Source organism: Sinocyclocheilus rhinocerous, unplaced genomic scaffold (assembly GCF_001515625.1).
Source record: "Sinocyclocheilus rhinocerous isolate Xijiao unplaced genomic scaffold, SAMN03320098_v1.1 scaffold580, whole genome shotgun sequence".
NCBI lineage: Eukaryota > Metazoa > Chordata > Actinopteri > Cypriniformes > Cyprinidae > Sinocyclocheilus > Sinocyclocheilus rhinocerous.
Genome location: NW_015670982.1, coordinates 1,862,490 through 1,883,930, shown reverse-complemented (window position 1 = coordinate 1,883,930; position 21,441 = coordinate 1,862,490). Strand labels below are relative to the sequence as shown.

The window sequence follows — 21,441 nt, the reverse complement described above, 5'->3', positions numbered from 1 at the left end:
CTGTATATATATATATATATATATATATATATATATATTGAGGAAATATATATTTCCTCAATCCTACCCAATACCTAAACTTAACAACTACTTTATTAACTATTAATAAACAGTAATTAGGAGTTTATTGAGGCATTGTTATTAAATAGGTAATGGTGAGAACTGGACCTTAAAATAAAGTGTGACATTTTATTTATATGTAACTTTATCTTTTCAAAAGGTACTAAAATGTACCTTTAAGTTTCTAATATGCACTCTTTATGGGTAATAAGTAAGGTACAAAATTGTACCTTTTGTAAGGGTATCGTTCCGTGACAGCTTTTGTAACTTTTTTTTAGAAAGTCACTACTTCCATTTCATTGCAACTTTAAAGGTAAAGGCAAATTTTTGTTGTTCAAGTAGATTGGTAAATTATATCATTTAATGAAATACTATAAGGTTACAAGCAGCTTAATCTTTTTTTTTAATGGTGAATTTCTAACAACCACAGCAGCCTTTTTTACTGTGAATATTTTTGTACATTTATATCTTTTGTGGTTTACTGATAATCTTCATTGTCCTGAAAATACAACAACGTAACACTGAGACACCTTCGCTTAGTACCAATATTGCTTTCGCTCTTTTCTATCGCTGTCCCTCCATCTCTTTTTATCTTCCTCTCTCTCTCTCTCTCTCTCTCTCTCTCTCTCAACTGTAACGCTTTGCCCTATATCTGTTTTCATGGTTGTGAGAGCCTTGTTTTCATAACTTGTCCGATTGAAGGTTAGCATGAGAACCTGGTTTGAGTGCAATACATCACCATCACCCTCTGCTTTACAGGCAGTGACAAATTGCTGTTGCTTCTCATTTACATGCCCGGTCGGCCTTGACACATGTCGTATCCTGCGTTTTTGGTCAGGAACAGCAGCAAAGCTTTCCAGGTAATACAATAGATTGAACATTGAACAATTGTTTGATTTGTGCTGAATACTAGTGACCAGAATGCACAAGCAACCAAACAGTTGCACCACTTATTTCAGTACAAAAATCTGTGTCTTGTTCACTTAGCACTTCCAAGGAATAGTTCAAGGAATAGTTCAAGGACATTCAAGGAATACTTCACTAAAAATGGACATTTGCTGAAAGTGTACTCACCCTCAGGCGTTTGCAGTCGTGGCCTAATGGTTAGAGAGTCGGACTTGTAACCCGAAGGTTGCAGGTTCGAGTCTCAGGTCCGGCAGGAATTGTCGGTGGGGGGAGTGAATAACCAGCACTCTCTTCATCTCTCTTCCTCTTCCTCTCTCAATAAAAAGGGACTGAGGTGAGACCCTTGAGCAAGGCAATGAACCCCCAATTGCTCACCGGGCGCTGCAGCAATATCTTCTGTGCCCACTTCTCTGGTGTGTGTTCACGGTGTGTGTGTGTGTTCACTACTGTGTGTGTGCACTTGGATGGGTTAAATGCAGAGCACAAATTCTGAGTATGGGTCACTATACTTGGCCACACGTCACTTCACTCACTCACTTGCTCACCAGTGGATCCTCTGCAGTGAATGGGTGCCGTCAGAATGAGAGTCCAAACAGCTGATAAAAACATCACAATAATCCACAATGACTCCAGTCCATCAATTAACTATTGATGGATTGTATATTGTTCTATATAACAGACAGAACAAAATGTCAAATGTGTCCCTTTGCTGTTTCCTTGCGATGGTTCTTGTACAGGAGTCATAATGACAAAAGAATATAGAGAAGATTTCGGGTGGAAGTAGGTCATTGTTGTTCCTGACCGTCCAGAGTGACCCTGATGTCACAGGTCCCGTTGGCCTCTACTGCTCTTGTTCCCTTTGTCCATTGCTGGTGCATGATGGAAGGGAAACCTTTTTTGTTGTTTAAATGACAAAGCCCATAAATGGAGTCTTTCATCACTGTCTACCTTTTGTGTCGCTGCTGTTAGATGTTAGATTTCAGCAGCATCTCTTTCCATCTTTATCCACTGTCCCTCTTACTTTCTTTGTAGAGGGTAGATGGCATTTTCTTGTCTCTATCGCTCACTCATTCTCGCTATCACTCACTTTCGCTTTCCTTTCCTTCTTGTTTCTCTTATGAGAAACAAGGTTTTGATTGGCTTTTCTTTTTTTTAATTCGGAAATAAAGTCATATCGGAATAGAGATTGTATCTGAGTCTAGGTTGTAAAACAGTCTGGGATAATGAAGCAAAATAAAGACAAAGGATAGATTAGGCAGGAGACGACCTAAATGCATACTGAGAACGATGTGATCGCTCGGCTCCGAAGCAAAAAGCTGAATATGCGCTGCATCTGCTGCCTACTTATACTCACGCTGTGATCAGCGGCAGCTGGATGCAATAATCGCATGCCAATGTGCATTGGCTCATTTAGTTTACACTCGAAGTAGATTGGTCTCTCTAAGCGAGATCCCAATTCGTCGGTCATCCGACGTGATGTCGAGAGTGACCGACTGAAAGGGAACTCATGTGCATTCAAATATACATGATACACTTGAAAATATGTGAAAATACACAGACACACAAATAAATATATATATTTTTTTATTTCTAATGGTTTAACTGTGCATTTAAATTTTTGCATAGTTTATGTTGTAATCAAATACATGATATTGTAAATTAATTAATTATTTAATTAAATCAGAAATGTTATTGTGGTAGAATTTGAATAGACATTAAAAAAGTGGCTTTGCATGTCAGTAAATTGTTCATTTCCGGAAATATATCAGTTGATTGTTGATTTTTTAAATAATTAATCACTAGCTCTAAATTAATATGTTAAACTGGCAGTCCATGTAAGTTGTTATAATTATAATTGTTACCTGTGTATTTTTTTCTACATTTTATTTATGCTTAATTGTAACCTGAACATGTAACATCTAACAGAAACATGCATTTTCTGTAAAAAGTGATAGGCTTTGAAACAATATGAAATGTGTAAAGCGCTATACAATTAAACATGAATTGAGAAATTGAATGGATTAATATTTGATTTGATTTAATTAAAGGGAAAAAATGAAATACATAAATTTTGCTCTAAAAACAAATAAGCATATAAATAAAGAAATAAAGCAAGTAAATAAATAAAGAGTTTGAGCCACAGGCATTGCACAAGGTTGAAGAGATCCATGACACAGAAACGAATGTTTGTCATTCATCTGGTGTTTTTATTGATGCCATTTGAAGTGGAAGTCAATTAATCAATTATTGAGTCAAAGGTAGTGCCGGTATCTCTCTCACAAAGCACTTCCATTACCCAAGGTTAATGTGTACTTAATAATTAAAAGATAATTAAATTCACACTCAAGTTTAATTGTATTTCCATTTGCCCAGGGCTCGTTTGCAATTGATAAACCCCCCCAACTCCCCTGATAGCAGACCTTTATTTGGGTTGTGTAAATTCTATTATGGCGTCTCGAAGTGTGTACTTTCAATGCAGGACGTGCAGAAAAATCAAAGCTTTAAAGATCAATCCTAAGCTGGATCTGACAAACAGAAATCTATGGTGATAATAGATGCTTTTAAGCTATTGAGCGTACATATTGACATGCCAGTCAGTTCAGAGGCGCTTGCTGAAAAGGTTCATTTACAGCCAGAGAGGCCAAATACAGTCAGAAAAAAGCTGTATTCCAAATAGAGGACCACCACTGACAGATTCAAATTTAGTGTTGTTATAAGCATATTGATTTCCATATGCATTACAGTGTACCAGCATTATCTAAAATATCCTATGTCCTGTTGTGTGCGTGTGGCTCTTGCCAGCGACTGCACTAGCGATATGCCTTTTTCACAGTTTCCAAGTGGAGAAATGATGACAGATATCAAAGGAGAGTCAGGCATCTAGACATCTGCTGATAGAAACCATTTTTAAACCATTTTAAAAGCAATGAATCCCCCCCTCATCCCCGAGATGCATTTCCTCCATGTTGTCTCTATCACACCGATCTGTGCCATTTTTGAATCCTTCTCTGTGGACCCCTGCCAACTTAATGTGATGTGTAGCCAGCGATTTTAGCTTCATCCATCTCAGCCACTTTTATCAGCGCGTGTAGCATCTTAAGCCGCGTGCTGATATCTCATCCCCGCCGCAGTGTTCCTAGATATATCCGGCCACTTTCTAGCAGGAGATTGAAAGCACGGTGCTGCCTCCCCGTTCTTCTAAATGCCTCGTTTTACCACCAACAAAAAAGCTGATGAGAAACAAAAGGCTGGAAGGCAGTGACAGGGTGAGAGGAGATTATAGGATCAGGGCATGTATCAAACTACCAAGAGTCGGTGTGCTGTTCTGAGGTCAATTTATTAATTTCATGACTTTATGAATGACATTATATGACCTGTCGGGAGATAATGAAAAGTTTGCTAAACATTATCATCAGCATCAGATAACTTTTTTTTTTTTTTTAACAAAAGCAGGACATTGTTTGCTCAAACTCCACAGGCTCCTGGGTATTTTATAAACCTACGACTGCATAAGACAATGATAATAAACACTTTAATGACCAATTCTCACTATTAATTAGTTGCTTATTAGCATGCATATTACAAGCACATTGGCTATTTATTAGTACTTGTAAAGCACATATTAATGCCATATTCTGCATGACCATGTTTTAGATCCCTTAAAGGAATAGTTCACCTTCAGTTGCTGGTTCCCATTGACTTGCATAGTGTTTTCCCCCCCATACTATGGAAGTCAATGGGGACCAGCAACTGATGGTGAACTATCCCTTTAATCCTACCTCATACATGAACTCAACAACTACCTTATTATCTATTAATAATAAGCAGCAAATTAGGAGTTTAAGTTTTTGATGGAAAAGTTGTAGTTAATTGTTAGTTAATAGTCAGAATTTGTCCCCATATCAAAGTGTGACCCAATAAACAAATATTTACGGCCAGACATCAATAAAAACCTGGTCACACATTCATTCAAGTTTAAAAGTCACATCTAAAAAATAAATAAATATTTATGTATTTATTTGTTTGTTTGATATATATCATTTTCTCAATTCTTCCGTCATCAGCAGATGTGGCAAAAAATAAATATAAATAAATATATAAATAAATAAAAAAATAAGAATATAAAAGGGTAATTTTTTGTGACAACTTCCATGCGTGACAGCTTGCCCCATGTATCCCTTATTTATTTATTTATTTGTTTATTTTTCAGATATATTTACATTTCTTGTGTCCATGTGACTCTATGTAGTTGTTCTGCAGGACTGATGACCTGGGCCTTGTCACAAGCATTTTAATGCCATTATATCCAGTTTAAGCTGCAAATTACGTACAGTATAAACTGAACATGAGCTGACTTGACCTGTTTGGAAATGGAACTCTTTAGACGCTCTTTCAATCAAACATTTTGGTTGCAAACAGCGGACTATTGTGAGGAGCTATCGGCACACATCAGGGCTATGATACAGCAAGTTTCTGATTGAGAGGCTATTAGGGAAGGCTTAGCTTATCACTGCAATAATGAAAGTGAATATGTGGAGGCTTTAGTGCTAATGAAGTGCATCCTTCTTAATTCATTATCAGAGGGAGACAGATTAGGGAGATAAGAAACAAAAGAAAATAAGAGGAAACAGATGATCGGATGAAGAGATTTATGCTGAAGACAGAAAGAAGAGGAGAAATAGTGAGGAAAACAGTTAAGTGAAAAAAAAAAAGTGGGAGTACAAAAGAACTATGTATGAGAAAGACACTGAATGGGTGGAAAATAAGAATGCCGGAACATAGTGAGAGTTTGTGAAAAAGAAAGTGAGAAGATGTGGAAAAGAGAGTGAGAGCGTTATAACAAGATATGGGAAGTGTTTGGAAAAGCAAATGTGTGCAATACAACGTGTTTAGAAAGAGAAAAAGGACGTGTAAAAGAGAGAACAATGCAGAAAGTCATTCAAAGCAGAGCAGCAGTGTGATGGCCAGACGTCCTGTCATTACTGTTTGATTCAGCTGTAGCTTGTGTCTTTAGTAAATCTATTAGGCTCTTATGCCTTGCTGTGTTCACAGCCTCAGCATAACCAAGCATATGGGTAGCACATCACAGTCTAGAGATACTACTTAAAAAATGATGTAATTCTATTGAAAATGGCAGTAAGGAGTCTCACATTGCCTGGATGTGACAGTGAAATAAATAGATAGTGATGTTTTGCTATCAGAAGGGGCAAACATTGGGTCTAATTTAGTAATTGTGTGTACATACAGACAGAGCTGGGTAGATTACTTACAAACTGTAATGCGTTACTGATTCCAAATTATCACAACAAAGGTCTAAGCAAGCGCACGACACTGACAAGGTATGCGATAGAGTACGAGACCAAACGCAACTTCAGCACGTCTCAACACAGTAAACAAACAAGCGTTTCCTAGCAACGACAACTGCGCTAAACACTAATGAGACAAGAAATAAATGCACTTACGATCTGCTTTTAACTTCCGCTGATTGACTGCTTCTCTCAAAGAGTATTTCTTTACACTGTCTTTTGCTAGCGCTTGAACACACTTTACTGTTTATCACAACAAAGGTCTAAGCAAGCGCACGACACTGACAAGGTATGCGATAGAGTACGAGACCAAACGCAACTTCAGCACGTCTCAACACAGTAAACAAACAAGCGTTTCCTAGCAACGACAACTGCGCTAAACACTAATGAGACAAGAAATAAATACACTTACGATCTGCTTTTAAAAAATGTACAATTTAATTACATGGCAAAAATTGAAGAGTTCATTTGCAAAAACCGATAAACGTCACGTTTAAAAAATAAAAAACTGACTGCCGTGCGTTATTCTCCACATATAGCACGTTCTGAACCATCAGCACGTTTTGTCACAAAAGCCGGTATTGTCCACTGTCAAGGCATCGTGTGTTCACGTTTTACAGCAGAAACCGACAAGCACCCTTGTTGTTTGTGTACGCAACCCGATAAATCAGTTTTAGAAAATCTGCAAGCAGTATTCAGGTCAGGTGACAAGGCTGCTAGTCACGTCGTAAAGACGTGCTAGCCGAGAGGAGTTTTGTTTTTGTCACAAAAGCCGGTATTGTCCACTGTCAAGGCATCGTGTGTTCACGTTTTACAGCAGAAACCGACAAGCACCCTTGTTGTTTGTGTACGCAACCCGATAAATCAGTTTTAGAAAATCTGCAAGCAGTATTCAGGTCAGGTGACAAGGCTGCTAGTCACGTCGTAAAGACGTGCTAGCCGAGAGGAGTTTTGTCTAAAGGAGTTACGTCAAAGCTGACTAAAAGTGATCGAGGATAGATAATTTCAACAAACTTGATGAACCCGTGATATCTTCTTCGGGGTGTAAAAGGAAAATAAAAGCGGAAACTTTTTATGGAACTAAAGCAGCACGTTACAGTGGTGAGGGAAAAGCTCCCTGTATTGCGTGTAATAACAACAAAGTTTGTTAGGCGTCTACATTGTCAGCTGAGGAGATTACAAAGATTAACCAAGTGTTACCTGCTTTTGCCAAAAAACGAAAGTTGGAGTTATCTACTTTTGCTAAAAAACAAACTTTTAATATATAAAAAATATACTTTTAATGAACTTTAATTTTGTAAGTTACTTTTTTGTTTTATTTTTTAGTTGCTGTTACTTTATAAAAACAACCCAACTTCAGTTTGATTGATATTACTTGGAATGCACAATAATAATAAAAAAAAACATGATGTATGAAAATGTATAAAAACAGAGTTATCTGTTTTTGCAAATGAACTCTTCAATTGTAGTTAGTAACGTAATCCATTACATTACACATTGTGTGTAATGTAATCAGACTACTTTTTGATTACTTTTAGATTACTTTTGACTGAACTCATTTATCACATTGGTTTAAATAGCATAATATTGTACCATATTGACATAAAAATACAAAGAGTAAGGAAATATTTGTTGTAATTAAAAACATGCAGTGCATTAAACATTACATTATGCCAAGGTTTCCCAAACGGGGGTTCATAAAGGAACTGCAAGGGGTTCATGAGTTTAACGAAAAGCTAATAATTGATTAAATCATAAAATGTAAAAGTAAAATAAATTATTTTAATATAACATCAATTAAAATAAAATACTAACTAAAAAATGAAATATTGTATTTGTTTACCTGCATGCCATGTGACCATTAACCAACGTCAGAGAACCGTGAACATGCAAATGTGATACTTAATTATTAAAATATTTATTTTAAAATCTCAGGGGTACTTCAAGTAAATATATTAGGTGAAAGAGGTTCAGAAGACAAAAAAGTTTGGGAATCCCTGCATTAAGAGATAACATGAATTTGTGCATTTTAATATGTTTGGAAGACAAAAGCCTTGCAAAGACATAGTAATACATGGTTAAATAACCCACCATAATTCAAATAAAAATTAATGTGTTCAGTGGTTGATGCAATGTTTAAACACTTTCTTAAACCTGAAATGTTTTTTTGGAAATCCAGTGGTCAAATGCTGTGTGGCCACCTGACTTATGACTGTTCTTTGTGTGAATGTCCACAAAACTGGAAGATTTTCTGAGAGTATATAAGCAGTAGCCTATTTTAGAAAGGAACATTTAAAAGATGAAAAAAAGGAATTAGTGATAATCAATAAATGATTAATAATTTATTGTTGTTGTGTGAAGAATATGTAATCAATAAAAAAGTAACTGTAGTCTGATTACGAGTTTTTTAGAATGTAATTTAATATAATTACAAGTACTTAATTTTTGGAATCTGATTATGTAATCCATAATTACTTACATGTAATCAGTTACTACCCAGCTCTGCGCACAGATTTGTGTGAAATCTGTATATGAACATTTTCACTGACAAATCATAATTTATCAATTATTTTCATACTAAAATTCATTCTAAATTGAAAAATAATTTTCCATAAGAATATTAATCTGCACAGCTGTTTTCAACGTTGATAATAAGAAGAAATGTTTTTTTCTTTTTTGAGCAGCAAATCAACATCATAGAATGATTCCTGAAGAATCATGTGACACTTAAGACTGGAGTGATGGCTGCAGAAATTTCAGCTTTGCTGAAATAAATTACATTTCAAAATATATTCAAATAGAAAACAGTTATTTTAAATCATAGTGATAGTTCACAATATTACTGTTTTACTGTATTTTTGATCAAATAAATGAGACTTCTTTATATAAGAGACTTCTTTAACTTTCCCTGCTAGCATTTTTTTTTGTGCCAGCCACCGCCAGCATTTTCAATCAAAATTTTCATAGCCTCCAAAATATTTTGTATGAATATCTGTACATGCAATATGTCAAAAGAAAGAGTATTTATTTTAATTTTTTTTATCAGATTGTGGGTAAGTTTCATAAAAATAAAAGCAAGATTTTGAACAAAAAGCTGAAAAAAAATCATGTTTTTGTCAAAGACTACGTCCAGATCAGATTCAAATCAATTATCAAAGCATACATAGATGGAGTAGATCACTTCCATCAACACCCCAAAGCGTGCACAGTCCTGTACCACTTCATCGGCATTTTATTCAGTAACATTAGGCAGTTTTGATTTATATGCTGTTTAATGTTTAACGATCATGTTATTTTACACACGCATCTGCTTACAGATGCGATTCCTTGTTTCTGCTTCTTTTTTTGCCTGTGTTTTGATCCTGAGATTCTGTAGTCTTTCAGAAGATGTGTTATAGGGCCCCTTACCGTATAATGATGAAAACAAGGAAATCCGGAAAATCTTTTTTTACCAACCCCAAACGTTTGAACGGTAGTGTAGTGTACTTTATAGTATTGTATATTCATGTGTATAAATAACCATTTAATGTATATTATATGAATTTTACACAGCAAAAAAAAAAACAGAATTTTGCTTTCTCCAATTATCCCACTATCTATCTTCTCATACCTCTGTCCTTTGCTCTCCACAGTGGGATGCCATAACGGAGATGGATGAGCATAACCGTCCCATCCACACCTTCCAGGTGTGCCACGTAATGGAACCCAACCAGAACAACTGGCTCCGTACAAACTGGATACCCCGTCAGGCTGCGCAGAAGATCTATGTGGAGCTTCGCTTCACGCTGCGGGACTGCAACAGCATTCCCTGGGTCTCTGGCACGTGTAAGGAGACTTTTAACCTCCTCTACTTTGAGACAGATGAGCCGCATGGTGCCAATACTCATTTTCATCCCAACGACTACGCCAAAATCGATACTATTGCTGCCGATGAGAGTTTCACACAGACAGACCTGGGCGACCGTGTTCTGAGGCTGAATACCGAAGTGCGGGAAGTGGGTCCAATAGCTCGTAAGGGTTTCTACTTGGCCTTCCAGGACGTGGGTGCATGTATCGCCCTGCTGTCTGTGAGAGTTTATTACAAAAAGTGCCCTTCTACCCTGAGAAACCTTGCCGCCTTCCCTGACACTGTACCGCGGGTGGATTCGTCTTCATTGGTGGAGGTCAGGGGAGCATGTGTTGAGAACGCTGAGGAACGGGACACACCTAGGCTGTACTGTGGAGCTGATGGGGATTGGCTGGTGCCACTGGGCCGTTGTGTCTGCAGCATAGGCTATGAGGAGAGTGACAGTCTCTGTATTGGTGAGTTCTAACATTAAATCCTGCTTCGTTTTCTGTCTCTGCTATAGGACGGTAGTGTACATATACCTAGATTGTATAATTATCAGTGTATATGATTCATACTGGTGTCTAATTTAATACTGTATACTAATTTAAAAATTATTATATAATATTTAAAATATTATATATATATATATATATATATATATATGTGTGTGTGTGTGTGTGTGTCTCTTTGAATATATTTTAAAATTACATTTAATTCTGTGATGTCAAACCAGAATTTTCAGCAGCCATTACTCCAGTCTTCAGTGTCACATGATTCTTCAGAAATCACTTTAATATACTGATTTGCTGCTCAAGAAACATTTCTAACATTTTTAAACATCTCTATTGTGATTTATACTGCGGTTCTGGCCCTCCGACCTTCTGACCCTTGATTAGTCAAGTGTTGTTCCAAGGCCGCTGTACACATGACTCAGCTTGAATGTGTCCTCTGTGTTTTTACCAGTGTATGTGAACAGTGATTTTGATTTTGCTTGTGATTTTTATGCATTTATTTATATATTTTTGAAAGTTACAGTATCTGAATTTTCTCTGGCTTCAGATTTGCTTGGAAAGGTGCAACCCGGAGCGGAGGTAAAGTGGAGTGATTACAGAATGATTTGAGCCGGGAGGGAAAATTACTGTCACGCCATTCCACTCACATATTGTATTCCAGTCTGAATGTTGCTTGCCAATGTGCAAAGCTTGATACTTCACTTGCTTTTTTTGGAACTGTTTGTGTTGGTGAAGAACAGGCCAGCTTTTGTCTGAAATGTGCGTCACTCGATATCTGCTCCTGTTTAGTTGCATAAAAGTAATATCAAGGAGATATTAAGTACACCAGCACTTGCTTGTGGGACATTGCTTAAATATAAAGTTAACAAGATATAAAATTACTCATCCTTAAGATTTTGACATACCGCCCAACTCTTTTCCATTTGTGATTGACTGAGAAAAGCCCCATTCCTGACAGCAGGTGAAAAGTGATAAGAGAATTCTGCTGTGATCTTCTGTATGGAAAGAGGAAGGGACAGTCATGATAGAGACATCAGTGACTGACCTGGTTCACGCTGCGGCATCCTGTAGGGAGGTTCTCTGTACATGTGAGAGAATAGAAGATGGCAGTGGGAGTCAAAGGCATCATTACATTCTCCTCATTATCATACAATAACTGAGCATTTCAACCATTCTTCAAAAGCTTTAAAGATTCTGCAGTGTGAGAGACACTTATTTTCAGTCTCTTTCTCAGGATTTAAGATCCACCAGATGAAGTATCACTCTTATGATAGCACACTGTCTGTGATATGATTTAGATTTAGTGAGTACATCAAAAGTAAAGCTCTGCAGTCTCAAGGCTGTTCAGTGCATCTCTACTACCTGCCTCCCCCGTTTCCTGCCACCTCTGTCTCTTTCTTCCTCTTTGCACATTATCTAAGCAGATCACTCCTCAGATTAAGGCTGCAATCGCACTGGCACCTGTCAAAGCCCTAATTAAACCCCCAGCATCAGGGCGGCTCCCGCTGCAAAGTGAATCCATAATCAGCTCTCCCCTGCCCATCAGAGACCAGTTGCTCAGCATGGTGCTTGTGTGTGTGTGTGTCAGGGACAGAAGCAGAGGTAGAGAGAGACAGATGAATTGTCATATTTTCAGAGTATGTACTGAATTTATTTACTTCCTTATTGGTGAAGTTTGTTTGTTAGTGATCCAGATGTGTCAGCTCCAAATTGGCATTGTCACATATATTCTTGATGTGAAGTACTAAAAAAATTGTGAAAATAAAGTGTTTTTAAACAATAGGAATACAGTTTTAAAATTCTGGCCAATACTGGTGTTTTCTGTTATGACTGCTAAAGGTGCAGCCACATTAGTGAAATTTCACGGGTAAAAAACGCCTGATTGTCCACTGTCTATAGTGTAGCAATGCATGAAGCACTACTCACATAGAGGTGACCTTTAGACCAAGCAACTTTCTGTTGGTCAATGTGACAAATTTACTTGCAAAATCTACATTGGGAAAATTTTCACCTTCACTCGAAACTCCTGATTTGCAGATTCCTATGAAATAACTGGATTTTAAATGCAGAATCTTGCCAAGTAGCAGTAAATCTGAATAAAGTGTAGTAAATATTAAAATTCTATATTATTTTATCTAAATAAAAAAAAACAGAACCTTAAAAAATGAAATCAGATGTTTTAAAGGCTACAATAATTTAAAAAACAGGGCAAAATGGTATGCAAAGTTAAATATCCAATATCAATGGATACAAAATAAATGAAGTGAATCTCTAATATTGGCTGATAAGCAACATCGTGACAATTTATTGTGCTTCCCTATTAAAAAAAAGTTCATTTTAACCACAAGGAACAACATTCTTGGTAGCTCTTTAACACTTGAAAATTACTGCCCAACCCACCGTTCTCTGCCAACTTTCTAAATCGGTTTCTTCTCCGCTCCCTTGCCATTATGAGACAGCAGAAGGGTTCACTGTTTGCACACTTCAGAATCCCAGCAGACGCAGTACGTCATACTTGTATTGTTTGCCTAATGTATCATGAATTATTTTAACATTCTATTCATTTGACATACCCCTGGAGAGACTGTCTGTACTGTTGCTGGACTAATGCTCTGGGGCTCCTTCCACTGCTGTGACGGTTCAGAATCTCGCTACCCACTGCTTGTCTGTGTTTCACAGCTCTGCTAGGAGAGATTGTAGCCTTAAGGGTTTAAAAAGCTGGTTACACTCTTTTTGTGTGTTGCTCTTTTTTGCCGAGCAAGTTGTTCCACTTAAAAGTGCAGAGATAAGTCAGTCGTGCCATTGTACATTGCTAATCTCTTAAAGATGAAGTGTGGCATTTTTTTATGTTAAAACACTTTATCCTATCATGGTTTAATGAACAGAGACAACTAGAAGTAAGCCGTTTTAGGGTGTATTTCTGAACAGCTTGAATACTGTGGTTTTGCAGCTCTTTCAAAACATTGTCCTGTCTGTTTGAGCAATATAAAATTTCAGCAGCTCAAACTTTGGAGTTTGGTGAATGGAATACAGGATGAAAAGGGTGATGGAGTCTTTCAGGAACCTTTTTGGGAAAAAAATGGCTATGTTTGGAATGGGATACTAGCATAATACATAAACTGTAGACCGCTTACCCTGTTTTTAAAGGGGACATTGGATGCCCATTTTCCACAAGTTGGTATGATTCTTTAGGGTCTTCATGAAATGTCTGTAACATACTTTGGTTAAAATTCCTCAATGGTTGTGTAAAACACCACCCTTTTTACCTTGTCAAAAACCTGTTCACAGAGATCCGTTTTGGTGTATGTCTCTTTAAATGCTGATGAGCTCTACTCACCCCACCCCTCTCTTCCGTGGAAGAGGAAAGGTGATTTTCAAATAATCATAAAAAATATAAAGTGTGAGACTTGCTTCTTCTGGAGGTGCAGCTGGATCACAAACAGTGGGTACTGAGCCATCCTTGAGTTTTAACTTTTTTAGCAAAACCTGCCTTGAATTGTCCTTCGTTCAGAAAGCAGAAAATGATTTGCGCAGACATAAACGAATTTAGGTGTATTCGGTGGCGCATTACTATCAAAAACAAAACTAATCCAGTATCTCTGATGTCGGGAGAAAATTAAGACTCATGTTCACTTTTACATCCAACTACAAAACACCTGCATTGCTTACGAGACGTTGTTGTCGCTACAGCTGTTCGTGCGCAGAGAAAATTGCGGACAGTGTACAACTGGCTGAGGGCTGAAATATGGTTATAAGGGACAGTCCGTCAGCAGTCAATATGATGCATCCGATGTCTCCTTTAAGACTATTTTGCATTTTAATGTGAGTTTGTGTTAAAAAAGTGTTTATTCTTGGCGGTTTTATCAAATAATGAGTCACAAAAGAGATGAGTTGAGAGAAGAGTTGATATTACTTTTGCATTGCATTGTGGGATACAGTATTTCTCACTGGAGCCCCACTGGAAGTATACAATTTGTTCTCAACCAATATCAATAAAATTATCACATTTACAGAGCTGCTAACACATTTTTAATGCTCCTACAGTTATCACTCAATTGAGTGTGACATACCTTGATCCTTACTTGAGTTTCTCATAATTGTTTTGCACCAGTTAATTAAGAATTGCCAGTTCCTTATAAAAATTCCTTCTACACATCATGTCATCTTTTTTTTTTGCATCTATGCAGAGCTGTCAGTTGTTTCATATTAATCTCTACTCAGGTTGTACAATTAACCAAAATTGTGTACACGTATGTCTGGGAAATGTAATAACCAGCTTTTGGATTTATATGTTTTGGTATGGATGATGGAAAACACAAACTGAACTGATGCTTAAGCCTGCAAAAGGCGCTTTCTCTTCAAAGCCTGTTGCTTACTTGGACCTTGGAAGGAGCCTTCTTCAGTCTTGATCCTAATCAGGTCTGACTGCAACCGGAAAGCAAGGCAAATATTGTTTCATCTGTATTGCATTAATACAGCAGTGTCCTGTATCTTTTTCCACACCTCTGATCATAAGCACAAGGTTCCATGGGCATATCTCTATATTTTTTGTTTCTTCTGCCAGGTCTCACATATATGCACCAGATTTCTATCCATTATATCAACACCTGTCTGCCGTTTGCTCCCCTTCCCTGTCGTGTTCTGATTCTCCACTGTGTTGCATCAATGCTCTATTCTGCCAGCTGTGAGGGATTGTTGGAAAGGTACATACTGAATGTATGTGTTCTGACTTTAAGTTTACTTTGCCCCAGGACTGAAGGAGACAAGACGGAGACACTGAACCAATCCAGTAAATGCCAGATAGCTTATTTAAATTCTGCTGCAGAGTGCTGGACTCTCCAACCGTTACCATCAGCTATTGTAAAATTAACCTAGTCTGAAATGTAGCTATTTTTAAACACATCAAATCTGGATGTATGCATTTTTCTCATCTACCAGCCACTGTGGCAGCCGACTTTAAGACATTTTGAATTGACATTTGACAAGAAATGTTTTTGCTTAGAAGAAAGATGCACACTTGAAGAAACACATTTGATAATTTCTCGAACAGATGAAACAAGCCATCAATGTGCGTGTCTGATTGGCTGTTTTTTTAGGATTTAGTGGCGCTCTGCTGCTCAAGCATGTCATGGTTTATGTAAATAAACGAATGTAAGGACTTTTTTGTTTCTGTCAGTGACCTCAACAGTTTTTTTGTGAAACTTGTGTTAACACTCCAAATAAACAATCTCAGGATGTGCTCTGAGTTTAGTTTACTTTAAATCTATAGTGTGGTTTGATTGTAATGTGAAAAGTTCTGGATGTTTATTTCGACGTTGCCTAATTTCAGATTTTGTGGCTAATAATTGATGTAAAGAACCTAACTAAAGTGGACCAAACAGAGTTGCATTTCATAGGTACACTTCAACTCTGCATAACTAGCTGATGCTATGGATGCTGCCCCGACCTTATTAAAGCTCCAAATGTTCCGAGTGTTGAATTACCTCAATGATTGACTGATTTTAGCAAAATCACATGAGCTAGTGGCTTGTCATCAAGACATTCAGACATTTTGCCTGTGTCTGGATTCATTCAAAGCAGGGCAGGGGTCCATGTAGGCCTGTATCGCAGTCTCATGGTGTCAATGTCTCTAGTGTTACCTTTGTGCCTGCTGCATATGAGACCATTTCAGTGGTGAGTCAATGGCCAAAGACTTTGTCCTCATTGGCCTGCTTATTGAATACTCTGAGTTACATGCAGGTGCTCGGACTTGGAAGGATGACGGTTGGAAGGCTGCTCAAGTGGCACGTTAATTGCCTGTAGTGGATGGCGATCGTTCTGGCCTTGAATTACTTCCTCCCAGACCTGCAGGGCTTCCATGTTGTGGAGTTTGAATCATGGAATCATTTTTTGAGTAACGGACAAAGGTCAAGGGAGTGGAGGTTTCACCCTCAGATTGTCAACTTTATTTGACAAAAGTTTGGCAGAGAGGAGGTTGGATTGTTTGCGGTCAGGGAGACGACACTGTTCTCCCTATGGTTCACTCTATCTGTCTATCCCAGTGCCTCTGGGAATAGATGTTAACATCTGTTCTGTGGAGAGTCTGGTCTCTCTTCTGGAGAAATCTGCTTAGAGAATGCTGGTCACAGCAGGCTTTCTCTCTCAGGTTCTGGGCTTGCAATGGCACCCACATCCAGAGATTTGGAGACTTGAGTTTGGCCTCTGAAAGGGGCACTCTTTTAGATTCAGACTTTTGTCTGATATTGCTGAGGCCATTCTGAATGATCTATGAGACGTCTCTATGCTTTTAAAATGCCATTTATTTACATCCTGTGCAGACAACACAGAGTGAACCAGTTCACTGCCCGGTGGCTCCCGTGCTGGAATTTCTGCAGGAGCGTTTAACTGATGGAGCAGCTATTTCTGCTGAACATTTTTCTGTTTATGGCATATCTTTAGGTAGATACTTGCTTGTGTCTCGGTTCATGCATAGGACGAGACAGCTAAGGTATTTCTGTCCTGCACACGTTCCATCTTAGGACTTGTGATGCTACAGGCTTTGACAGGACTACCTTTTGAGCTACTAGAGTCAGATGAGCTTTTGACTCTCAAGACAGTTTTCTTACTGGCCCTCACTTCTCTTAAGAGAATTGGGCACTTGTTTCTATTTTGATTTTTTCGTCCTGCTCCAGTAAAGGTCTTGGTGAGGCCATCTTCCCATGGTGGTTTCTTCTTTGTTTCGCTTACAGGTTGTTTTGTTTTTTTTCTTTTCTGTCTTTCTCTCCTCCTCCCTTTGAGTCCCAAAAGAAAGAGAGGTTGCATAGATGTTGTCCTGTCTGAGGACTTACATTGACTATAAAAGCCAGTGGCATCAGGTTCTGACAAATTGTTTGTCTGCTTAGGTGGCCAAAGCAAAGGTTTTGTGGCTGAGAAATGCTATACCAAAAGCTTATGGGTTGCATGGCTTCGATTTGGCCTTTAAGTGTTTGTGTACACTATACTAATGTTGCTTCTGAGTTTAAACTGTTTTAGACATGTCACAAATTGTGGTAACAATGCAATAAATGGCATATACAATAAATGGTAAATAAACCAGCTCCTGTAATATTTAGTTGAATTAGAAAAAAGCCTGTTCCATTTAGTCAAGGCCTATGTTGTACTGTACCATATTCCTGGAACGTGCCAATGAGCAAAACAACAAAGACATCAGACTGTTTGGAAGGATTTCAATCCGTTTGTTTTCAATATGGACTTCAGAATTGTTGTGTTCCAGTTAAGTTGCAGTTGTGACTGGCCCCATTTCTGCATCTCAGCATGCAGCTACCAGCTAATTACAGTCATTTGTTAGATTCACAGCTAATTTCTTTCTTTCTTTCTTTTTTTTTCTCTCCCTCTAACTTTCTTCTTCTGCCAGTCTGTCTCTATCTCTCCTTCCCTCTCTCCCCCTCATTGTGCATTTTAATTAAACCATCTGCTAAATACAGCCATTCCTGGTATTGAAGCACACAAGCTTGACCCGCAGCACTCTGAATCCTTTCTGCAGAACCGAGCCTCTCTGACACTTCTTTGCTTTTCTTCTAGTGTAGTTTTCACAGCATCAAACGTTCTGTTCCTTCCCCTGCGTGAGGTCACTGAGGCTAAAGACACAATGATGAATCGTACAAAATGTGCTTAATTGAGTTTGCCACAGTCACCTGGGGCTGCTTTATTTTTATAATTGTGTTTTTGTTTTCTTTTCACTGCATCACTCTCTTTTTCTTTCTTTCTCTCTCTTTTTTTTCAGACCTTAGCCAGACCTCCTACTGAATTATGGACACTACTTCACATTATACAGTGTACAGAAGCAAAGCAGAAACTTTAAACTATCTGTCCATTTGCTGTTTTACCCCAATTACAGAGACAATTCTAAATATTTCCAACTCCTGTCACTCAGAAAGAAACTTAAGAGTAAGAGACCTCCTTTATTTCTTCTTTTTGTCCCTCTCTGCTGTTTTTTCTCTTCTTCTCTATTACTGAAACAGCAGATGTGTGGACACCTGCACAGCAGGAGATGCCATGAGAGTGTTTTTCTCCTTTCCTTCCACCTCCTTTCTTTTTTCTTATTCATATCAATAACATGAAGCTTCAAACGCTGCTCTGAATCTGAAGGAGGGGACGCTTTATTTTCAAATATACTTCTAAACTTTTTTCTTTGTTTTGGCAGTGCAGCCAAGGTGAAGGGGAATGAGGAAAAGCTTACTGTTTTAGTAAGCAGGATCACTCTAGAGATATGCAGCAGACAGTGTTTCAAGTTAGAGAATTAAAAACAAAAAACATCAATATCCTGAGAATATTGCATCTACATGCCAGTGTACAGTGATAAAAGCAACCACAGAATTGATTGTGCCAAATGCAATGAAGACATCTGTCTTTAGCAGGATGAAGAGAGCTTTATTAAAGCTGTCGTCTACAAATCTAAAACTATAAAATATTGCAAGAGATGGCATAAAACTCCTCTTACAGTAGTGACAGTTATTCCATGGAGTGTCCATCAGTATTCAAAGCCAATATAAACACTTAACAGCGTCTTTTGGATGTTTTCTTTCCACTAGTCTGAAAAAACACTTTATGAAAAACCAAAAAGCCCAAAATCTCAAACTTGACAGGTGCATGAAAAAACAATGTTTTTGCATGCAGTGTCTCCTCTTAAATCATATGTTTATGAAGTTTTAGAAACACAACCTTAATAATAATTATAGAGTGAGCCAATTTTTATACCAATGGATTTCACCAATGCAAGCATTGTATTAAAGTCTGGTATTGAGCTTGATTGAGCTTGACTACAACTTGACATAATAAATGTAAGCTAAATACAAACAACAACCTTGTAATTCATATGGCTCATAATGAGTTGAAAACAGCAATAAACAGCAGCATTTAACCAAATATTCCCATAAAAAAACAGTGTTGCATATGGACCATCCAAATGACGTGATTCACTAATACAAGCTAATTTATTTTACATTGTGTCACGATTGAGTTCAATTAGTTTCTTTATCATGGACTTTAATTTGTTCACAGTCAGTTTCCTGTTTCCTTTTTTCTAGTTTTCACGCCAGTCATCAGTTACCATGAACATTCATTACAAGCACACCTGTTTGTATTTAGTACATCACCATTGTGTATTTAAATTGCTCACTTATTCTCCCTCATGGTCTGGTATTGTCCGTGTTTGTGTTTACATGTTGTCCCGAGTTTGTTAAGCCTTTTGAGTTTGTTATAATAAATATTACCATTATTTGGAAACCTGACCATTCTTTCTTTATCATCTTGGATGAAACGTGACAACATGGGGCAGGTCATCCCATGGAGATATCATTTTAAAATCACATGACCAGCTCAATGCAAATTGGTTTATCCTGGTAACGCCAATGTTAGCTCACAGCATAAGTTACAGTAATAATGGCTAAAAGTCTGTATTAGCCTATTTCTACAATGGCATCAATAATCAAAAACTTATTTTTGGTGTTCAACATGACTGCCATTTTGGACAGCACAACATAAAAATTATTCACATGTATCAGGTGCATCTTTGTCATTTGACATGAACATTTTCGCCAAAATTTCTAGAACTTTCTAATGCTACATATGAGAGAGAGTACTGCTGAGATGAATTGCAAATTTGATTATTCCTTCAGTTTGCATAGCAGTAAGCAGTTTTTTTTTCCAGAGATTGCCGGTGGACAACTGCCTAAAGTATATATTTTAATGCATTATTACTGATTTGTAGTCAGAATAGCTGAATATTCAGTAAGCTTTCAATATCAAGACAGCAATGATGCAATATCTTATAGAATTCTGTATTCAACACATATTGTGTGTTGTGTAAGAAAGCATAGAACTATGAAATCACAGGGTGATTATGTTGATTTTTTTCAGTCATTAGCATAAACTGTAGGCAATCAGGCTGCTATGGGAATTTTGTAGCAATGTTGTTGACATAAAAAAACTACATTAGTTACGAAAGTATTTTGAGGCTTTTATATTAAAAGCACAAAAAAGATGTCCTGTAATGCACCAATAAAGTGTTCTTTCCTACAGAGTGAGTACACCATACTGATGCCCACTTTACTATAGAATTAGTTACTGCACAGAATGTTGATCAGTTTGATCGAATTTAAGGATCTTAATGAAATAATACTGTATTACTTTTCCCCTTTCGTTCCTCCTTTGTGAATATAAGAAATGGTCAACGCACATACATGGAGCACACAGAATATGATAAATGGAAGCTCAAACTTACTTGCTTAACATGCAAGAGCCAGTGAGGGTTGTTTTTGTGTCAAGCAAGGTTGAGATACAGTCTACCATATTTGATGTGCAAAGTTTAAATGTGAATAAGAGCCTAAATTAAATCTGCTCATCACATAAAGCGATCATGTCACTTCAGAAGCTTGGATTAAACAGCTAAATTCATATGGATTATTATTACAATGTCTTTATGAACTTTTTGAAGTGTCAAAATGACTTTCATTGGAGGGGCAGAAATCTCTCAGGTTTCATTAGAAATATCTTCATTTGTGTTTTGAAGATAAATGTTTAGAATGACATGAGGTTGAATAAATGATGACAGAATTTTAGGTGAACTGCCCCTTTAAATTAGTGGCATCCCTACTTTTATTCATGCAAAGTAGTTCCCTTTCAGTCTGTCACTCTCGACGTCACGTCGGATGACCGACGAATTGGGATCTCGCTTAGAGGGACCAATCTACTTCGAGTGTAAACTAAACGAGCCAATGCACATTGGCATGCGATTATTGCATCCAGCTGCTGCTGATCACAGCGTGAGTATAAGTAGGCAGCAGATGCA

The 21,441-nt window shown here is 37.5% G+C and overlaps 1 protein-coding gene across 3 annotated transcripts in view; it reads left to right on the top strand.

The window, feature by feature from the left end:
- Positions 1-21,441, top strand: part of LOC107734575 (ephrin type-A receptor 6-like) — a 121,064-nt gene that overhangs the window by 30,725 nt on the left and 68,898 nt on the right. For all 3 annotated transcript variants that reach the window (XM_016546565.1, XM_016546564.1, XM_016546566.1), the window contains exon 3: positions 9,905-10,574. In XM_016546565.1, coding sequence (XP_016402051.1) covers positions 9,905-10,574 — 670 coding nt within the window. The remainder of the gene's footprint in view (positions 1-9,904; positions 10,575-21,441) is intronic.